Source organism: Bemisia tabaci, chromosome 1, assembly GCF_918797505.1.
Source record: "Bemisia tabaci chromosome 1, PGI_BMITA_v3".
NCBI lineage: Eukaryota > Metazoa > Arthropoda > Insecta > Hemiptera > Aleyrodidae > Bemisia > Bemisia tabaci.
Genome location: NC_092793.1, coordinates 23,133,424 through 23,152,645, shown reverse-complemented (window position 1 = coordinate 23,152,645; position 19,222 = coordinate 23,133,424). Strand labels below are relative to the sequence as shown.

The following is a 19,222-nucleotide window of genomic DNA, read 5'->3' as shown; positions in this document are numbered from 1 at the left end:
AAGAAACGGACAGAGGATATGCTAAGAGCAACGGAGATGGATTTCTGGAGAAGGTCGGCAGGAATTTCTAGGAGAGATCGGGTCCGTAATGATAGGGTGCGTCAGATAATGGAAGTCGAAAATGACATCGTGTTCGACGTCATGACCAGACAGCTTGTCTGGTACGGTCATGTCAATAGGATGACTGAAGAGAGGCTGCCAAAAAAGATGCTTGATTGGGTTCCTCCTGGGAGGAGACGTAGGGGACGCCCAGTGAGAGGTTGGCGACAGGGGGTGTTGAGTGAGATGAGGGAGTGTCAACTCCCTGATGACCTGTGGGAAGACCGAACTTTGTGGCGATTAGGCGTCGTAAAGCGCCAAAGAGCGCTATAAAAGCGACTCATATGTATGTATGTTACCATAATATCACGCTGACGCCAACATGGTATCAACATGGTACCTACTTGTTCTCAGCTCATGTTGGTCTCTGTTGAGCAATTTGACTAATTCGACCAATTTTCACCAACCAACGTGATCATTTTTGCGGAATCTTTCAAGAAATTCCACCTTGTTATACCTGAACCGGATGAACCTCTATATTTGCCTCAGCTAAAGGCTCTTAGATTTTTCCTGTGTACGATAAGATCTTGATTTATTTTGAGAGGAAAGATCTGTACTTTTAAAGGATGCCTGTCATTCTTAATACGTTCAATTTCGTATAATACTGTGCAACACCTCTGTTGTGAAATAGTTGCTTCAGGCGCCGCCGCACGGCGGCTGGGCGGCCAGCGCGAAGCGCGCATTGGCGCCTACAAACCTAAGTGGATACTTCAAGCATTGTGCAACGCGTGAAGTATCCACTTAGGTTTGTAGGCGCCAGTGAGCCTCTCGCGCTGGCAGCACGCCGCTCCACTCTGTTAGGCTTTAATAGGTATTTATACTCGCATAGTCAGCGTTTTTTAACTCATGATTTTGAAATGTTTGCACACTCTGCATTGATTATTCGAATTAAAAATAAAAATAAAAATATGTATCATTTTATCTAAGGAGAATAATAATATAATGTGTGCTTTTTAAATATTGGTGGTTCCGTGTCAAATTTAATGATTTCCAAAGCACTTTAATTTTTTCTTTACATTTTGTGCTTTTATTGTGCTGCAGCGAGGTGTGCGCGCAACCAAACGCTCGCAATTTGACGTATTTGACTCTAAAAGATCGATGTGCAAATGGGTTAAAACTAAAGATTGCGTGCTTCTTGGTTTTTTTCCCCTCTTTTATTCATTTTTGCAGTTTCTGTCGGCACAACTTCGGCTCATTGAGATTAATGTCGCTTGGAAAAGGTTTTACAAATATTTGCCATGTTTTAAAAATATAAATGTTTTCAAAATGAAGTAATAATTTCGTAAAGAAAAAATTAAAATAATAGAAAAAAAAGTACCTATACATATGTAAGGTATATTGTACATCGAATATTTTAAGGATAGAAATAAAACCAAATATTCACCAATGACAATTTAAAAAGATGATTCAAAAGGAGAAAGTAATAACATTTCATTTAGAAAATGAGCAACCATAACAACACCTCTTTCTCTCTCAATTTCTCATTTCCATATTGTCAATATAATTTTACATACCGACTAAAATATAACGCTTGGACCAAGTCACTGTTGCTTATTTTACGTGTGGGCGTAAACTACTGGACAAAAAAGGTGCGCGGGCAAAAAATCGTTGTCAAAATGTACTGAAACCTAAGGAGCTGAGTAAGGAACGACTACGAAAACATGGACTCACCTAGAGTCCCTTTATACTGAGAGTCAAGACAATGTGAATCCATTTCTGATTGGTTCCCGTATTTTAGGCCTTCACAGTGTCACAAACGGGAATAAAGATTACATTTTCACCGATTGCAAAGATTATAATCTGGAATGGACCAGGGAATTATGGGTTCGGCAAGGAACAAACGGAATGAGAGAAGGAACGGGGAAAGGAATTTGAGAATGGGCCGATCAAAGATTACGAAAAACGTTCGATTTCTGTAATCTTCATTCCCGTTTGTGACTCCATGAGGGGGTGTTGTCTTGACTCTCAGTATAAAGGGACTCTACTGAAACCTAAGGAGCTGATTAAGGAACGACTACGAAAAAATGAACTCACCCAGAGCCCCTTTATACTGAGAGTCAAGACAATGTGAATCCATTTCTGATTGGTTCCCGTATTTTAGGCCTTCACAGTGTCACAAACGGGAATAAAGATTACATTTTCACCGATTGCAAAGATTATACTCTGGAATGGACCAGGGAATTATGGGTTCGGCAAGGAACAAACGGAATGAGAGAAGGAACGGGGAAAGGAATTTGAGAATGGGCCGATCAAAGATTACGAAAAACGTTCGATTTCTGTAATCTTCATTCCCGTTTGTGACTCCATGAGGGGGTGTTGTCTTGACTCTCAGTATAAAGGGACTCTACTGAAACCTAAGGAGCTGATTAAGGAACGACTGCGAGAACATGGACTCACCTCTCCTGGTTATGTTGGGTGGGGGTGGGGGTGCGTGTTTTCCACTCGGAGACACCCCTGAAGTATCCGTTGCTCTGGGGTTCGGGGTCCTTCTCCCGGGGCGGCGGGGGTTGGAGCCGGGAGGAGAGGATGTTCTCGGCCGAGCCGAACTTGGCCGGCCCCGGGCGGGAGGGCGCCGACGCTGACTTCATCGTGACGTTGATGAAGCTCGAACTCGTCCTCTTCACGTCCTTCCCTTCTTCTTCGTCGTCGTCGGCCAACGAGTCTTTCGAGGAACGCGACTCGCTCCCGAAGTGATTCTCCAGCCACCGGGACGTCTCCACCTTGAATCACAGAGAAGTCTATTTTAGTGATCTACCCTTGTAATGTAGCAGCTCAAGTTGGGAATGACATTGATTGATTCATTAATCCGAAGGGGTGCGGAAAAATATGAGTATAGAGCTTTCATCTTTGTATAGCACACAAATTTGTGACCGGATCTGTGTAAAGAGACTTCATATTACAAAAATTCAAATTTGAGTCATTAATACCATCCTATTGAGTAAAAAAGTCTAAACATTTTGACGCAAATTTGACCCTGAAAACTCAACAATTTAGCGAGAGATGACGTCCTGAGGTTCCAGGATGAACATTCTTACGTTTTAGGTTACACTTTCAGATCTTTAAGTTAAGAATTCTGACACGCACACAAAAAAGAAGCAGGTAGCACCCTCTACCCTCTGCGATGTGGAAATGAAACTGCATGAAATCACACGTAACTTGTTCCAAAGAGGGTTAATAACTCGAAATCGCCAAAATCGAAATTTTTCCTTAGTTTTAGCCTCAGTCTCCTGTAAACTGAGGTCCCTTTTCACAGACCCTGTCCCACTTATATGATGTCTCTATTGTTCTTTCCTGAATTTTGCCAAACATTCCGTTTTTCCCCGACCCTTGGTACCCTGACATTGAGAGGAGGCGACCCTTACCTTGCGCGTCTCCTCCTCGATTTCGAAATCGAGGGGCTTCTTGACGATTGCGGGGGTGGGGGCGGGGGCCGTCTGGAGGGGCTTCTTCTTGCGGAGCTTGCGGATGCGTGCGGAGAGGCTGTCCCACTCGCGCTGCTCCATCTCCAGACTGGCCGGGTCCCCGTGACGGTCGCCCTCCACCGTCTCGGCCTCGTAGCGCACCTCCTGCCCGATCTTCCTCCCATTGGACAGCCACTCCACCAGCTCCTGGTCCTTCGTCTTCTTGAAATGTCGAGAGGAATTCCGCACCTCCTCGAAGTCCTCGTCGCTCCCCTTCCCGTCGTCTGGCACTTCATCCTCGTTCGTCTGCCGGACAAGAGATAACATCGGATTAAAGTTGTAGCCAGCAGGCTCATTATTAAAATTGATGGACAAAGCGTTAGACAAAGAAGACATAGGAAGTATGGAGCTATCCTATTGGTTGCAATGGGTGGTTCCTATAGACTAGAGGAGAAAACTATGGACTAACTGTAGGTTGTCTCGTGGGTTGCCGTTAGTTAGTCTATTATCCATCCCCCTTGTCCATTGCAACCATACGCTTCCACCAATAGGATCCTTCCATATCCCTGTTGTCCTCATGATCGAAACACGGTTTTGTGTCAAGCTCAACTGACCCAGAAACAGAGTTAACAGAAATGCACGGAGTCAAAAGTTCAAACCGAAAAAAGATGCACTGCAGCGATTGCGTACACGTGCCCTGTGCACAGCAGATTAAAATGTTTAACGGCTTATACCTTGGAACTATATGTTTTTTGAGCTACAGACAATAAACCGACATAACTCTAGTTCGGTTTTCAATTGTTTCTGATTTTTTATCCAAAAATGTTTGTATAATACTTTTCGAAGTCCTGAGCTTTTACTTCTGTGTTTTTGTGGAATAAGACTCCCTCTGCTATTTGTGGTCTGCCGCAAGTAATAATTTCTGGATTTTAAGTGATTTGATCGAAAATTCCCAAAATTTGGGCGATGCGTTACGTATTAATATATACAATGCGATAGAAAATACTTTGAAATATTTTTAAAAGTACGTTACAAATGGATTTCGCGCATTCATAAAGACGACACGATTTGTGATATTGTTTAAGAGCGTACTTCGGCGTTATTTCAAAGTATCCTCCTGTCAACTGTTTACATTAATGCATGACGAGCAAATCCTTTTTCACTTTCCTAATTATTTACAGACGAAAAGAATTGGGCGAGTTTTTGACAAAAACGCCACTTATCTTGATTTTTTTTTTAAGTAAAAGAAATACCAAATAAAGGAGGAGAGGGAGAAGGATTTACCTCTTCATGTTGGACAGTTTTCTGGGTCTCAGTGACGAGATTTCCGTCCTCCCCAACTTGACTCAAGTGTCGAGTGTCTTCCGTATCGACGACTTTCCTTGTTTTTGATGACTGGTGGATGACTTTGCTACCCAAGTTGGAGAGGGCAACTTCGTGGCCGGAGACCCTGTTCAGAACCTCCCGTACGTCCGACTCCTTGCTTTTGATCGCCGTCAAAAACGCCTGCAACAAACAAAGCCTTGATTTTAGCTCGAAGATCGACTGTATCAATGAATTTATGACCAGATTAAACCGATCACCTCACAAAGATACAACAGCTTCAAATTGAAACCGAAAAGGAAACGCCGCGCCGTACCTGGAATTGAATCGATCAGTTACAAAAAGGCTCAAGTGCCAGGTATAAAAATACGAAAAAACAGTAGAAACTGTATGAATCAATCCGTTTTAAATTGCAGATTGTGAGTGACGCTACTGACGCAAAGTACAGATTATTGCCGAGCCGTGAATTGAAGGCGCTCTATTACTATTTGCATGTCCGTGTAATATTAGCATTTCGTGTTCTTATTTGCGCCCATAGGTCAGCAGTGGTTAGTCACGGTGTCCTAACGCTCTCTCTTGCTCTAATTCTTTTTTTAGGAAGAGCACTTACATGTATTATCGGATCAAATTCGTAGAAAATATTTTTGGATCGCTCATGGAGACCATCAAAAATGCCGTTGATTATGGGCTATTGGTGTCCACGGAAAAAGAATGAAGGAGGAAGTTTGCGACGCTGCATTAACAGCGAAATGCAAGCGTTCATAGTTTAATCATTTATCACTCATGAGTAGTAATGCTATTGATACGCCCGTAACAGCCAACTTCATTTACAACGTTCGATATGTTCGCACGCTAGTTTTCAGTTTTTACACCCCTACAAATATTTTAATCCTGATAGTTTTCGTTTTTTCAATGATTTGAAGACGATACGAGTCAAGTTTGTGCTTTTACCGATGGAGATGTTGCATGTGTGAGGAATTTGCGATTTGACTGTTGATTTTTATGTAAAAGTTCGCGAGAAACACGATGGTGGCACTGATTTTCTCTGAAATCAACCCCCAAGCTCAAATAAGCTCTCAAGTCGAGGCCAAAATGGAGGGGATATCCCACGCTATCCTGAGAGTCCACCTCTACATCAAGACAAACTCTCCATGCAAAGATAGGGAGCAAGTACATTGACAGGGCTGCCACTTTCTTCGGAGACTCTGAAACTGAAAACACGGCAACGCTGCTAATGTATTGCCTCCCTATCTTCGCATGGAGAGTTTGTCTTGATGCAGAGGTGGACTCTCAGGATAGCGTGGGATATCCCCTCTATTTTGAACTAAACTTGAGAGCTTGTTTTGAGCTTGGGAGTTGATTTCAGAGAAAACCAGTGGCACCATCGTGTTTCTCGCGAACTTTTACCTAAGAATCAATAGTCAAATCGCAAATTCCTCACACATGCAACATCTTCATTTCTTGATATCCTAATTTCAAGCTGGTTTAAACTTTGGACGACCGGAGGTCTGGCAACCGAGCGCGAAGCGTTTCTTGCTTGGTAATTTTGCATCGGCTCAGATCTTACAGCTTAATTTTATTACAGAGCTAGCCCGGACCCTACCTCACGTCTTCACATACATGTTAATTGCACATTTCTTTCGCGTCTGCGGAGACACACGCTACGCAGATGTAATCACGGTGTCTGCGTTGCCGAATACCCCGAAAACGCGCGATTCACTCTCGACAGACGCTTTTGACAAAACAATGGGGTACGGTAGGCTTGTTTATCGAGGTGCGCCTCTCTTTGCTCTTAGAATAAGAAAGTCTGGACATGAGAACCGAATGTGACCTCCGTGCAATTGGTTTGTCAGATCTAACTTTCGGATAATTCGATTTAATATTCAGTTCTTAATACGGAATTACCTTCTTCTGTCCAGCTTAGTTTGGCTCAATAAAGTTCAGTTTAATTCAAAAGTTTGGTTAACCACACAAACGGTCAGGTTGACGATATTAAACTCACTGTTTTAAGACAGCCAGATTCTATCAAGTTCAAGCATGATGGTGACTTTCATGGCGCGAATTAATTAATTTATTATTTTTTTTTTAAGGAACGAGATCTCTGAAAATCTTAAGATAAAAATAACTAGCATGGACCAAAGGCCGAATGCCAATTTATATTGATAAGCGCACGTATAATTATTGTATGGTGAGTTTCAAATTTGACCCTTTCTTAAGTTTTCGTCGTCATGAAAATGCAATTATAACCATCTTATCCCATTAGAATTCATGCGGTTGGATGAGCGACTCCGGTAATGACCTTGTGAAATATTTTCACAATTATCTAGTTTTTTTAATCAATATCACTTCAATTTACTTTTTAACACTTTAAAGGTTCGGTCATTTTACCACGTAGGTCTCAAGTTCATTAAATTATTTCCTTTATTATCAACGAACCAATTGTTCACAACATGACAGAGAGAAATAACTTCATATTTCGTGGAGCATTATGAGGCAACCTCTCTTTGGGGACTAGTATGATCAATTTGGAGCATATGCCGAGGTTTTTCATGGGTTTCTTCCCTCACATCAAAAACTTTCACTCCCTAAGATTCGGCCGAAATTGCAGACTTGTAAAACCATATAAATCTTGGTGTTCTGAAAATGGATTGCATTTTGCAAAAAGGAACGACAAGCATTCCAATGTCGCTAAGATTGTGCGACTTTGTTCACTTTGCAAATAGAAACTGATCCTCTAAAAAACATTTATATCTTTACTCCCTGTAAAGTATTAATTCAAGACGAAAATCACCTTTGTAAATTTAATTTTTTTCATGATTTCTGTAATTTTTTGCAAAGAATTTGAATTCTTCCATCCTAGCAACATTGGAATGCTCTTGTTTCCTTTTTGCAAAATGCAATCCAATGTTTCATCTCTTGAAATTTTGAATCTGAGCTCTTTAAAATTCTTCATCTCCATCCTTGGCCTTCCACCCTCAGAGAGCCATTGAGACAATGCCCAAGGTCCGGAGCCCAGTCCGGCAACGGTGGGGCACGGACAATGAATGAAACATTGCACTCGGGTTGCGTATTTCACTAGGACACGCGGCAGGTCGCGGCCTCGGGCGTCCCGGGGGAATTTGATTATAAAAAGCATAACTTATACGGGCATGCCCCATGAATTTTAACGAGACACAATAGGGAAGCAGTCCCTGCTCCGCGCGCCGCTCGCCGGCTCCCCTGACTAATGTCCCACCTGACAATGAGTAAGGGAGCAGAGGGAGACGTAACTATTACCAATCCTTACACTTGTACCACTCCGCGTTACGGCTTGAATCAAATTAACGCGTCCAATCAACCAATTAGCATAGCCCGTGTAAGGAGACCTATTCTTGGAATTCGTGGGCACCGGTGAAATTTCGCTTTTGAGATTACCGTGTTCCTTATCGTTAAGCAATGCGTCTGTTACGCTTGCTTTTCCTTTCTTGCGTTTTCCTCCTTACGTATAAAATACGTGATGCTTTAGGAGGGAGAAAGGCCTGAATCTGCAAAATAGAGGAAAGGCTGTATTCAAAGGCTGCGTTAAATAATTCTGAGATTACCACCTAGCACCGATTTTATGAAAAATGGCTATGTTCCATCCAAAATTAATCACAAAACGCTAATTTGAGGGGCCAACAGAGCGTAACGTATCTTCTCAGGAGTGCGGACCTGTGTCACGGATGCGTAATGAGGGGGGGGGGAAGTAAAATCATATTTTCACAAATAGCTCCTTCAGCCTCTTTTACTCCCTAATTGAATGAAAATGCTCAAGTTTCAAGTTTCAAGTGTTTCAAGTTTTGAAACATGAAATTGAGTTTTCTTTTCTCTGATAAAATTACATCATATTATTTTTACATCAATTTTCGAATTTTCCACTTTATTTCCAAATCCAAGCTGAAAAAAATGAATACCATCCAACAACGAAAAGGGTATCCTTGGCATTTTTGGTTTCGCTGAGGAATATACTCATTGCAATGATAAAAAAGCGACTTTTTAAGTACACATTCAGTGAAAGATGAGCTGTAACACCTTCCTCGTGGGAATGAATTTGGTTAGAGAGCAAACCAGAGAAAGAAAGGAATCTTTAAAATATTACTTGGTAAAATGTACAATTTTCTGGACCCATCAAGCAGTTACTTCAACTCAACAAATAACTGAGTGCGCATTTGATTTTGAGATTCAGGACTATCCCCGACGTAATAGTTTTAAATGATATATATGTTATATCACTGATCTGATTTTCTGCAGTCTATAAGCTTGCAATCAATTCTTCTTACACTAAAATATTCACAGAAGACTGGATAACCCCCTCCGATGTATGATCAATACCCTTGCCGAAAATACAGACTTCGATAAATCGTAGGTGACTCTGGGTTATAAACCTATTTTCCGAGAAATATTTCACAAACCTCGAGGTTGGGACCCTATTGAGATGGTAGTGGATATGATATATCGTCGTTCCTCTGGCGCACACTGGACCGAGTCAATAGGAGAGGTCGGACAAAATTTTAAACTTCAAGAGCTTAAAACTCCGTTCATACAAAATTTGAGGTTATAAAAGTGCTTCCAATGGGTTTCTTGTGAAATTTTCTTCTAGAAACACCCCTTAAATAAAATATGACGAATTAAACATAAAAATTTACAGTTTTATATGTAGTTAAAAGTTTCATGTCCCACCTCTGTATTGACTCGATCCACTGTGGGGCGTAAAGGCGTATCTCAATTTCCCTATGAGCACCAGAAAGCATGGATTCATATGTACAACAGGGCTCACGTGGAATTGGATATACGCCCTTAATTGAGAGGGACGACGATATAGGGGGTCGAAAAGCAGGCGTACACTGCCGTGGTAAGGAAGAACGCCGTATGGACATTCTCACTTGCGCTGTGTAAAATACCGCGTTGATATCATGTTTGCGTCGACATACTACAGTGTTCGACTACATTACGCGCAATGCGAGAAGTATTCTGACAGTCTTGAAGGCGCTACGCGCCCCACGCCGATCGCGCTGTGTTAGACGCAAAGCGTGAAGTATTCCTACAGTCTTGTAGGCGCTAATATGCGTTCCATACCGACCGTGATGAGTTTGGTGTAATTTTGACCAACATTTTCGTTTTTAGCAAGGGGGAGGAGGAGGGGGGAGGCTCTTAATTACGCACCTGAAGTATGTTCTCAGGGTTGTCATAAACTTTCTGAGGCCTATTCTGCCGTGCTAAGGAAGAACGCCGTATGAACATTCGAGCGTTGTCAAATTTCCCTCGATATAATGTTTATTTTTGAGGCAAGTTATGAATACTTTTCCTTGAAATCAGGGACTTTAGGTAAAATTGCGAACAAAATTACCTGAAAAATTGGGAGAAAAATGTTCATACTTTAACCAGGAAATACGTGCTTTATCAAAGGAAATTTGGCAACGCCTGAAGGTTCATACGGCGTTTTTCCTAAGCACGGCAGTACAGGAGGCAGCGGGCAGGCGTCCAAACGAGTGCTGCTGTGCTGGCTACTTGACCGCAGGAATTTGAACATTGAACGCGCGGTCATCATCGGCCGTCGCTCCAATAATTTCAGGATTTATGAGGGGCTTGGCTCGGACCCCTAACAAAGAACACAGCCGCGGACTAATACGCTTAGACTAATTGAGACCCGCCCTTCGGCTGTGAAAATCCGAGGCGTTGCCAGTTAAGCTGGATCTAATGGACTGGTGACTGGTGAGGACGCGATTCTCTGGTTGACCGATCAATTAAACAGTAAACATTCCGGAAACTCATAGTTTCACATATGATGGCCTGGTTACACGCTCAAATTTCCGTCAAATTCCGATCAAAATGATGACCAAGATGGCGGTCGAGAGTTATCTAGATTGATGAGTAAAATTAATTAAAACAGCGTGAGTTGATTGAAATAAGCATGAAATAAGCACGGTTGTGTGGAAATCAGATGAAGGATGAGCCCCACAGCTCCATCATCTATCATCAAATTTTTGCAGGCCGCAGAAATTTGATGGTAGATGGTGCGCACCAGTCACCATTTGATCGGAAATTGATGGAAATTTGAGCGTGTAATCAGCACATAGGGATGGAAAAGAATGTTGGTGTTTACGAGAGTTTTTTGACTGCAAATGATCCCAAAGAAATTAAGTCCGGAACGTAGTGGTAAAATAGTGCTGGGCCCACACTATTTTGCGGGGAAAACAAAGTCAAAAAGTTCAAAAATGCCTGAGCTGAACACTCTCCCCTTTAATCTTGTACTAATTCTCATTAGAGCTCAAAAATGCTTGACTCTAATTAAAATATTTAAACTTTTTGACCTCGTTTTCCACGCAGAAGAGTGTGAAACAGGCACTATTTTACCACCCAGTGGCGTGGCGTGAATTGCGATATATCGATCGTTATGCAATTTAAACCTATGGAAAAGGATCGATAAATAGGGTGTTCGCAGCGAACACCGTAATAATCGATTCTTTACCATAGGTTTAAATTGCATAACGATCGATATATCGCAATTCACGCCACTCCACTGTTACCACCTTCTAACGTCCAGCTTCGGGCCACGTTTTTTAGTGTTATTTTCTCGAAATTAGGTAGCTAGTACATAATTTCTGACAGGGCTCAACAAAGACACGGTTATTAGACTGGTAAAATATTCAAAATTTAGTTCAGAATTTAGATTCACCCGCAGGTATGAAATCAGGAATCCCGTAACCACCGACATTATTTTTTATACGCGCAGAGTCACGTGATTTACTGCTTTGTATTTGGAGATGCGGGGGTTTCCGAGAAAATGCACAAACAACCATCTCGTTGCTATGTTGTGCATGCCCTCGAAGTGATTGATCGAAACCCGATATGTTTTTTGGTCTTCCGAATTTTCAGTCACAGAAGGAGCAAGACAACATCGCTGGATGGAAACGAAAGGATCCTGGATTTTGACCCGAAGTCGCGGTGCGAATGCCGAATCCCACCTGTTTTACGACGCCGCACTGCCCCCTGGACCAGTCTTGGTCGGCCGCGACTCCACTTTATTCCCGACGCCCCCCCCCCCCCCCCCCGTCGGGGCCCGGCACGCTTCGAGGACTTTTGGCGCGGGTTTTCCTTTCATTTCGCTTTCGCATTTTACAACGCTTCCATGGGTATAGTGCTCTGGAAACACCGCCAACACGCCGGTACTTTCACTTAGCGAGTACTTAGCAGCACATTAATCACCTCACTATCTCCTTTCGATTTTATTGGAGTTCGTGTCGGTGCTGAAACCGCGGGTTCCACCGCGAAGTTTGAAATACTCACATCGCGGGTGAGGAAGTCATTCGCGAGACTGAACGCCTCAATAAACGGTCGATTAATCGTGATCATCCATGAGGCAGGCTCTTCTCGAGCTTCACCCCTAATTTCAGATGGTCATTATCGCCCTTAGGCGCCATGTCCCGTTTTTTTTAGAAACGAAGGAGGTTGATGATCATGCGGCAGACAATCATACCATGATCTTGTGCAAAAATTTAGTTTTTTTTTTAAAAAAAAAGCATCCAAGCAAAACGTTCTCACGGTCAATAGACGCATTTAGTGATGACGTCATGGAACGACGCTGTCGCGGTCTTGATAACTCGAAGGTCGAAACGTGCCCCAATAAACAAACATAACCTCCAAAACGAACAATTGACGAAAGAATGATAAAACTAGCCAACCCCCGCTTGACTGGTTTTGTACAGTTTCCACCCCTTAATCGGCGAAGATAAGGTTGAGACTACGTTCTTACCCAGGCGTTAAAGTCTCCAAGAATGTCGAACAGACTATTGATAGGGTCTTTTTGCGTCCGCCAACTGGTGCTAACCGACTGGCGACAAGACCAGCGGCCCGATTGTTGAAACTATGTCAGCCCGACACGACATTTTTTAGCATTGCAACCTATCGTTTTAATTTAATCTGGGACGGGCCCTTCTTTTCCCAGAATAGCATATACTCTCAAACAATAAATTTCAATATAAGGAGAGAAAACTAACTCTCCAATCGAGAAGGCTCGACTCCTCGTTCTAGGGAATCACATTTTTCTCATTGCGCACTCGGACTTGTTTATACCACTCCTGTTTAATCAGCGCGAGATTCAATTTTCTCCGCGCGCGGGCGCTCCTCGAGCGAGGGGTCAAAGTGCAGAGCGTGGAAGGGGAGCTGCGATATGACGTCAACATAGCACGCGGAGGGGGGGGCGGTGCAAACGATGTCAAGGATTTGATGAGGAGCAGGACAGGTCGACAGGAGACCAGTAGCGAAATGCACAACAATCGGCTATCGATGTTTCCCCATTTGGAGTAATACTAAAGAATCGATTATGAAGGTGTTCGTCGCGAGCATCTTTTAGTCGACTATTTTTCATAGATTTAAATGGCAGACTAGTCGATGTATCGCAAAACACGACGGGCTACTGTAGAAGGCGCGTGGCGAAGTTGCGAAAAAATGAAACGCGTAACTGGCGTTCGGGTTGCGTTGCAGTTGCGCGGTTTTTCGCTCAGCGCGGTGCGCGGTTTTTCGCTCAGCGCGGTGCGCGGTGGCAGCGGTAAAGAGGCGGATGGGATGGGATCGATTGTTGCACCGGCCGAGGGCGATATCCTGCGATCACTGTAGGCGCGGATCGTCTATTCCCGACACCCATCATACATCGCTATTATTCTCTTTTGCTAGGGATAAACGCCGTATGAACGTTCGAATGTTGCTAAATGCCTTGATAAAAGTTAACTTTTAAGAAGAGTTGTGAGTATTTCCTCCGAAATTATGGATACGTTAGGTTTAATTGCGCAAAAAACTCTCTTAAAAATTGGAAGGAAAATTTTCTCAAGTTCCTCTGGATAACAGTATTTTATAAGAGGAAATTGTTAACATCTGAAGACTCAGACGGCGCACAGTGGATCGAGTCGATGAGGGAGGTCGGACCTGAAATTTTCGACCAAAACTGCAAATTTTGATGTTTATTTCGTCACATTTCAAATTATAAGGGGTGCTCCTAGACGAGAATTCCACGAGGAAACCGATGGACTCACTTTTAGGACCTCAAAGTCATGTATAAATGGAGTTACGAGGGGCGTTCAATAAGTAAGTATCCCCCCCTCTCTAAAATCCATAAGAATGGACCAATTTTAAAAAACTTGGGCTCAAAATCTTCCTTAGGATATTTTGAGTTCAACAAAACAAACCGCAACAAAATCGGACCATGTGCGGCCGAACGCGAGCCGTTTGAACGCGCCGAGGTGCTCGACGCTCCCGCCGAATCCGCGAGGATTTGAAGTCCGCTACAGGAGAAGAGCTTCTCTGCCAAAGCCTCAGTCGTTCATCACTGACGAAAAATCAAAGAAATTTTTGTAGAATAAGGGGCTTACCTCACTTCTCCACATAACCAGCTCGATCCAAGCAAGTCTGATACTGAGACTAAGGCTAAGAGAACAGCTTTTGGATGCCTCGTGCGTGGAAGTCTTTCAGCTGACCGCGGATGAAAGAGTGGACGGCTTGTTTGACCTCTTCCACGGATTCAAAATTAACTCCTCCGAGTTCAGATTTCAGGAACGGGAATAAATGGTGGTCTGGTTTGCCATTTATTATCGTATCTGAAATCTGAACTCGGAGGAGTTAATTTTGAATCCGTGGAAGAGGTCAAACAAGCCGTCCACTCTTTCATCCGCGGTCAGCTGAAAGACTTCCACGCACGAGGCATCCAAAAGCTGTTCTCTTAGCCTTAGTCTCAGTATCAGACTTGCTTGGATCGAGCTGGTTATGTGGAGAAGTGAGGTAAGCCCCTTATTCTACAAAAATTTCTTTGATTTTTCGTCAGTGATGAACGACTGAGGCTTTGGCAGAGAAGCTCTTCTCCTGTAGCGGACTTCAAATCCTCGCGGATTCGGCGGGAGCGTCGAGCACCTCGGCGCGTTCAAACGGCTCGCGTTCGGCCGCACAGGTCCGATTTTGTTGCGGTTTGTTTTGTTGAACTCAAAATAGCCTAAGGAAGATTTTGAGCCCAAGTTTTTTAAAATTGGTCCATTCTTATGGATTTTAGAGAGGGGGGGATACTTACTTATTGAACGCCCCTCGTATAATCGTTTAAAGTTTCCAAATTTTGTCCGACCTCTCCTATTGATTCGATCCATTGTGCGACGTTCTGCTTTAATACGACGTTTTATTATGTTATAACAGGAAAAAACGTCGTATGAAGTGATTCGAGTGTGAAATTATTATTTTTGAGAAAATCCTTGAAATTTACAGAAATTTAGGATCAAACTGCAATTGAAATCTTTTGACATTTGCAGAGAGACACCCAAAAGTTTGCAAAGAAATCCGTGTTTTATCAAAAGTAATTTGGCAACTCCCGAAGACTCTCACGGCGTTGTGCCGAAGCACGGTATCACTAACACTCTCAGTTTCCTTTTCATTCGAAAAGCCTCTCGGATGCGCCCAAAAAAAAGGCATTGATTGTACCTACTTGTGACACGGATAAAATTGCGGAGGAAGGCACAACAGGATACCGTGGATTACCGCTGTGGATGCCGCCAGTTACCTTTTTTCTGGAGGAGGCGATATCTCCGTTACAGCGGCGAGGCTTGAATGATCGATCTATCGATATTTCCCCATTTGAAGATATGGTAAAGAATCGATTGTTGAAATGTTCTTTGCGCACACCCTGTTTATCTATCTTTTTGCATAGGTTTAAATGGCAGATCAATCGATATATGGCCGAGTACGCCACGCCATTGCTCCGTTACGGCTGGAAGTGGGAACTAATCGTTTCGACGAACCCTCCTCCTTTACTTGTTAGTTTCATCAGATAGGATGTTGAAAGTAAAATCTGCGTGATCACTTCGAATATCACTGGAAAAAAAGGCGCTTAGCTCAAACATGATGATTCTTGCATTTGCCGCCAATAATTTTTTTCATCCTGATTTAAGCTGAATTTTTCTTGATTCAAGTAAAGTAAAGCTTGGATTAAGCAAAAAAGTAGTTTATATTAAGCAGCAAAAGTGATTTAAGAAAAAAAACTTCTTGGCGGCAACTTTAAGATTCTTTTTTTTTTTTAGTGTAGAAGGGGTTGAAAGTCGATTGGACCAGGTATTAAAATGTATGTGGAGCACAATAATATATTGAGTTCAGAAACTGTTGCACTATCGTGGCAACATGCCTCCGGATTGGGCAATTTTGAAAGCACATACCTCACTTATAAAGTGGAGGAGGCCGAATAAAAGGCAGAATACAAATAAAAAGATTGAATAGAAAGCTACGAAAAATATGGCACACGAAGCACTACACAGGAAGCCGACAGAGCACGTTGCATTCACTTTCCAACAACAAACTTGAAAGTGTTACCTCGCGCTAAATAAATAAAAGCTGCACATCCAGTGTTCAAATAAAAAGCTCGTTCGCCTCAATTGGTCTATAGTTGTTGGATTACTGCAGTGATGTCAAAGGTGGAAGACTGCGTTTTTCCCAAAATCTTATAGCTAACATTTAGTTTTCAACAGTGGCGTGGCGTGAAGGATCGATTTTCGATATTTCTTCATTTGAAACTGTAGCAAAGAATTGATTATTAAGGTGTTCGTTGCGAAAACCTTGCTAATCGATCATTTTCCATTGATTAAAATGGCAGATCAACCGATATATCGCAAAGCACACCACGCCACTGGTTTTCAAAGATTATCGCTAACGACCCACGAGAGCAAACTCATAGACCAGGCACCAACGATTATTTAAGGGAGTAAACGGTTATTTCCGAAAATCACCAACATTTTTTATCTACAAATGTGGCCTAGCGGAGATGTATAAAAATTATCCTCTTTTCGCAGCAATTCAATGCTTAAGAAGCTTTGGTAAACATAAAAGACGCAAATAAAAGAGAAATATAAGACAAAGTACAAGGCCCGAATTCCTTCCATGACACGAGCAAAGGACGTATCATGGAGTTTTTATGTTTGAGACGCTCTATTATTGGAAAAGAAACTTTAGTATCTGGGGACAAAATTTTTGGAGAAATATTTCCTGGACTCTTACCCGTCTTAAGGTATATATTCATAGCTTCAATTCGTGATGATTTCAGTTTCATGCTCTTTTTTTTCATTGCTCTTACGCCATGATTGGGTTGAAAAAGTGCCTACGGTAAGGCACCGATATCTCAGGTTTGAATTATTTCGGAATGAGGATCATTGTTCCCACGTAAGTCATATTTTTTAAAGGAGATTACTGAGGGATAACCAATGATTGCACTTACATGCAGAAAAGAACGAGCACAACAATTGAAAGCTTTTTCTGTGTAAAAATTAAAGCACGGCAAGGAATTCAAAGTGCCACAAACCGATGACGCTTCACAACACTTTGTGACCTACAGCTATTGAATTGACTGCGCAGCATGTTTGCCATTTTGTGTTGAAAAAATCCTGATTTCCTCTATAATATAACTCAATGAAAACGTAAAATTCACGCACAGACTGGCAACTATGCTGCCGGAAAGCGCGACAAGGGAGGTGCGGGCTCCCTGGAGGCGATGTAGCAATACTCAGGGAATGAATGGCCGGACAGCTGAATACATGAATGAACTAGGCGAAAGAATGAGTGAATGAGTACGTGAAAAAACCTGACGTTTCTCTGCCTCTGCTTGGGCAGCGTGAACGCATGGCAACTTATTCAAGCTTCCCGACTTGCGCAACGCTGCGACTTGCCACTCGAAGAGGAGTATCATTCTCAGAGCTTTATACCCAATCTCTTGGCAATCGCTGCTTCCACGCATAGCTTTGTCCCTTCATTACTTAATATTGTTTTAAAACGAAACCGATCCACAGTTTTTCTTGAAAATTTCTCTGAATATTCTGAATTTCCTTGAAAATATATGGAACAAAATTTGAGGAGTACTTTGCTTGAAACAGGACCTTGTACGTAATGATATAGTTCGCTAGGTGATGCTGGTTAAAAGGGATAAAATGCACGACGTCATGTCCACGCAGATTGTATGATATGGGCATGTGCGAAGGATATCGGAAGAGAGGTTGCCCAAACAAGTTCTGGATTGGGGACCACCTGGGAAAAGGCGGAGGGGACGTTCCATATTACTTAAATTATTAAATGGGCCTCAGAAAGTTTCTGCCAACCCTGAGAATATACTGCAGATGTACAATTGAGAGCTTTCCCTCCTCTTCCCCCTTGCTAAAAACGAACATGTTGGTCAAAATTGTGGCAAACTCATTGCGGTCGGTATGGAACGCATATTAGCGCCTTCAAGACTGTGTGAATACTTCACACATTGCGCGTAACATGGTGAAACACGGTAACGTGTCGACGCCAACATGATATCAACGTGGTATTTTACACAGCGCAATAATGTAAATTTTGACGAACAACAATTTTGTGATCGTAATCTTATGGCCAAAATATTACAAGCGCCATGCGACGTATCAAAATTTCCGCCGCCATTTGATTGTTTTACACACAAATTGTTGGTTAAATCTGTTTGAAAATTTCACAGAACTTTATCGGCAGCACAAAGGAAATCCTGTGAAATTTTCGAACAGCTTTGTTGTACCATTTCTCTGTAAAAAAATAAAGTGGCGGCAAAAATTTCGAAACGTCGCATGGCGCTTGTAATACCTTGGCCGGAAGATTACGATCATAAAATTGTTGTTCGTCAAAATTTGCTCACTTGCGCTGTGTAAAATACAACGTCGATATCATGTTGGCGTCGACGTGTTACCGTGTTTCACCATGTTACGCGCAATGTGTGAAGTATTCATACGGTCTTGAAGGCGCTAATGTGCGCTCCATGCCGACCGCGCGCCGCGCTGAGTTTGACGCAATGCGTGAAGTATTCCTACAGTCTTGTAGGCGCTAATATGCGTTCGATTCCGACCGCAATGAGTATGCCACAATTTTGACCAACATGTTTCTGGTGGTATTGCACCCGGTCACGCGGGCAACCCAGCGTCGAGCGTCGGCTGTGGAAGTGGAGCTTGAGAGGGGGAGCGGGACTGACCGCGGACGGGCGACAGGAGACAGGTTGGATGGTGGCGGGATTGGAGCCGATCCGGAGGGGCAAGTGCAGACCGACTGCGACTGCGACTGCTCTTCGACTCGGATTTGCAGCTCGTGGCTGGGCGCGGCGCGGCGCGAGCACGCTCGACCTTCGAATTCGGATCCAACGGATACTGAACCCCGGTCAAATACGGTATTCTTACTATACTCTGCATGAGCGGACATGACCGTGTAACGAGCATTTCGCTCTGATAGTAACACAGGAGAACGACAGGTGGAAAATTTTACCCTCGGGAATTCAACATTTTCTTGCGGACAATTAAACTAAATTTTAGAATAAAAGTGGGGGAAAAACACTAAGAAGTGACTCGAACTGTATGTAACAAGGTTGTGAA

At 42.9% G+C, this 19,222-nt stretch overlaps 1 protein-coding gene across 10 annotated transcripts in view; it reads right to left on the bottom strand.

The window, feature by feature from the left end:
* The window catches only part of chas (chascon), a 188,704-nt gene that overhangs the window by 17,501 nt on the left and 151,981 nt on the right, over nucleotides 1–19,222 (bottom strand). For all 10 annotated transcript variants that reach the window (XM_019057278.2, XM_072298084.1, XM_019057272.2 and 7 more), the window contains 3 exons: nucleotides 4,785–5,006; nucleotides 3,462–3,806; nucleotides 2,497–2,819 (listed from right to left, as the gene is read on the bottom strand). In XM_019057278.2, coding sequence (XP_018912823.2) covers nucleotides 2,497–2,819; nucleotides 3,462–3,806; nucleotides 4,785–5,006 — 890 coding nt within the window. The remainder of the gene's footprint in view (nucleotides 1–2,496; nucleotides 2,820–3,461; nucleotides 3,807–4,784; nucleotides 5,007–19,222) is intronic.